The 1,532-nt window shown below is 59.1% G+C and overlaps 1 protein-coding gene across 1 annotated transcript in view; it reads right to left on the bottom strand.

Moving 5' to 3' along the window:
• Window positions 1-605: 605 nt before the first annotated feature.
• The window catches only part of LOC127749425 (sodium channel protein 60E-like), a 16,958-nt gene continuing 16,031 nt past the window's right edge, over window positions 606-1,532 (bottom strand). Inside the window, exon 4 of the mRNA XM_052267468.1 lies at window positions 606-1,413. Coding sequence (XP_052123428.1) covers window positions 606-1,413 — 808 coding nt within the window. The remainder of the gene's footprint in view (window positions 1,414-1,532) is intronic.

Genomic DNA, 1,532 nt, shown 5'->3' with positions numbered 1-1,532 from the left:
TTTTAAGATCTAAGAATAAGGCATATCAAGGTCCTTTTGATTGTATGAAGTTGAGACAGGAAAGAACAATACAAAAATTGACTAGACGCGTACCACTCTTTACCATTTTACCGTTTGATAATTGGTCTTAAACACTAACGAGCTATCGCAGCGCGCTCTACGCGGGGGTCTGCCTCACCCGTCACATCACAAAATGGGTGAGCGGCGTAAAAAAATAACGGAAACCCACTCGCTATGCTTTCTTACAGAATGCGATAAAAATTTTCACAAACTCCTTATTATGATAATTATTACTTAGCTTGATAACTTTACACAAGTTACACCCTTGCTGTCACCTGGCGTGTCAGGTCACGAACGTAACAAAATGTCCAATTCTCTTTTTTTTACTTTATATACATTAGGCCTATTATCGTCTAGTCTTATTGCATTAAAATCCCTAAATAAACTCTCTTTGGTACTTGGTTGACACGGCGACGCGTTCCTCGGCGCCGGAGCGGCTCTTAGGCCTCGGGTCCTCAGGCCACGCACGCAGCTGAACGCTGTGCCCCAGCCCTCCGCGAAGTGACGGACATCGACAAAGCAACAACAGGGCTGGGTCCGAGCCATCATCTGTCTTTGTCGTCGGCGGCGTACTCCTCCGACTCGCGGTGCACCAGGACGTGCACCACGGTGGACTCGCTGGCCTGGCGGTACGGTGAGCGGCGCCGGCCCCCCGAGGTGGACGCGGACGCCCTCGAGTTGACGAGGGCCGAGTCGGAGGCGACGCTGGCGCGTCGGAACGCCTGGCGTCTCTGGAAGGCTGAGGACGTCGGTCCGGCGGAGGTGGGGGTGGAGCCGCCGGGGTCGTCGCTCGGACAGCCGACGGATGACGTGCTGGCGGCCGAGGACGCCGGCGAGGTGGGCGACGCCCTGGGGGAGCGGCGGTCCGGCGGCGTGGACGGCTGCCCGGGGGCGGTCGCCTGGTCCGGCGAGGGCTGCGTGACCATGATACTCACGGGGTCGATGCCGCACAGGGAGAGCACCGTCTCCGTCAGGCTCTCCCCGCGACTGAAGAGCGGGTCGATGGGAGGCGACGTGAGGCCGCGCCCCGAGTAGCTCGGGTCCGGGCTCGGCTGCGACACGGTGATGTTGACGTCGGTGGTCGTGTCCGCGTCCGGGTCGCCCTCGCCCTCCGGCCCCAGGTTGGGCTGCACCAGCAGCAGCGGCAGGTTGAGCCACGCGCCGCCCAGCTCCGAGAGGTCCGACGCGTCCGAGGCGCGCGACGACTTGCGCGAGGACGCCCGCGAGCCGCGGTGCACGTGCAGGAAGGCCGACAGGCGCCCCTGCCAGCCCGCACCCGCGCCGGGGCTCGACGTCTGCGTCTGCTCGTCCTCCAGCTCCACCGCCTCCTGGAGGCGCTGGTCGCGTTTCCACCTGTAGAAAGTATGGCGTTGGTGACGACTCTTACTTCACAATAAATTCAAGTGTATACCAATTTTTCTGTTTTTGTTTATTTTGTTTTTTTCTGATTTTTTCTTTCTGACTTTCCCCTG

This window comes from Frankliniella occidentalis, unplaced genomic scaffold, assembly GCF_000697945.3.
Source record: "Frankliniella occidentalis isolate FOCC.00 unplaced genomic scaffold, Focc_3.1 Scaffold53, whole genome shotgun sequence".
Taxonomy (NCBI): Eukaryota; Metazoa; Arthropoda; class Insecta; order Thysanoptera; family Thripidae; genus Frankliniella; species Frankliniella occidentalis.
The sequence above is the reverse complement of the archived record's forward strand: the minus strand, read 5'-3'. Positions and strand labels throughout refer to the sequence as shown.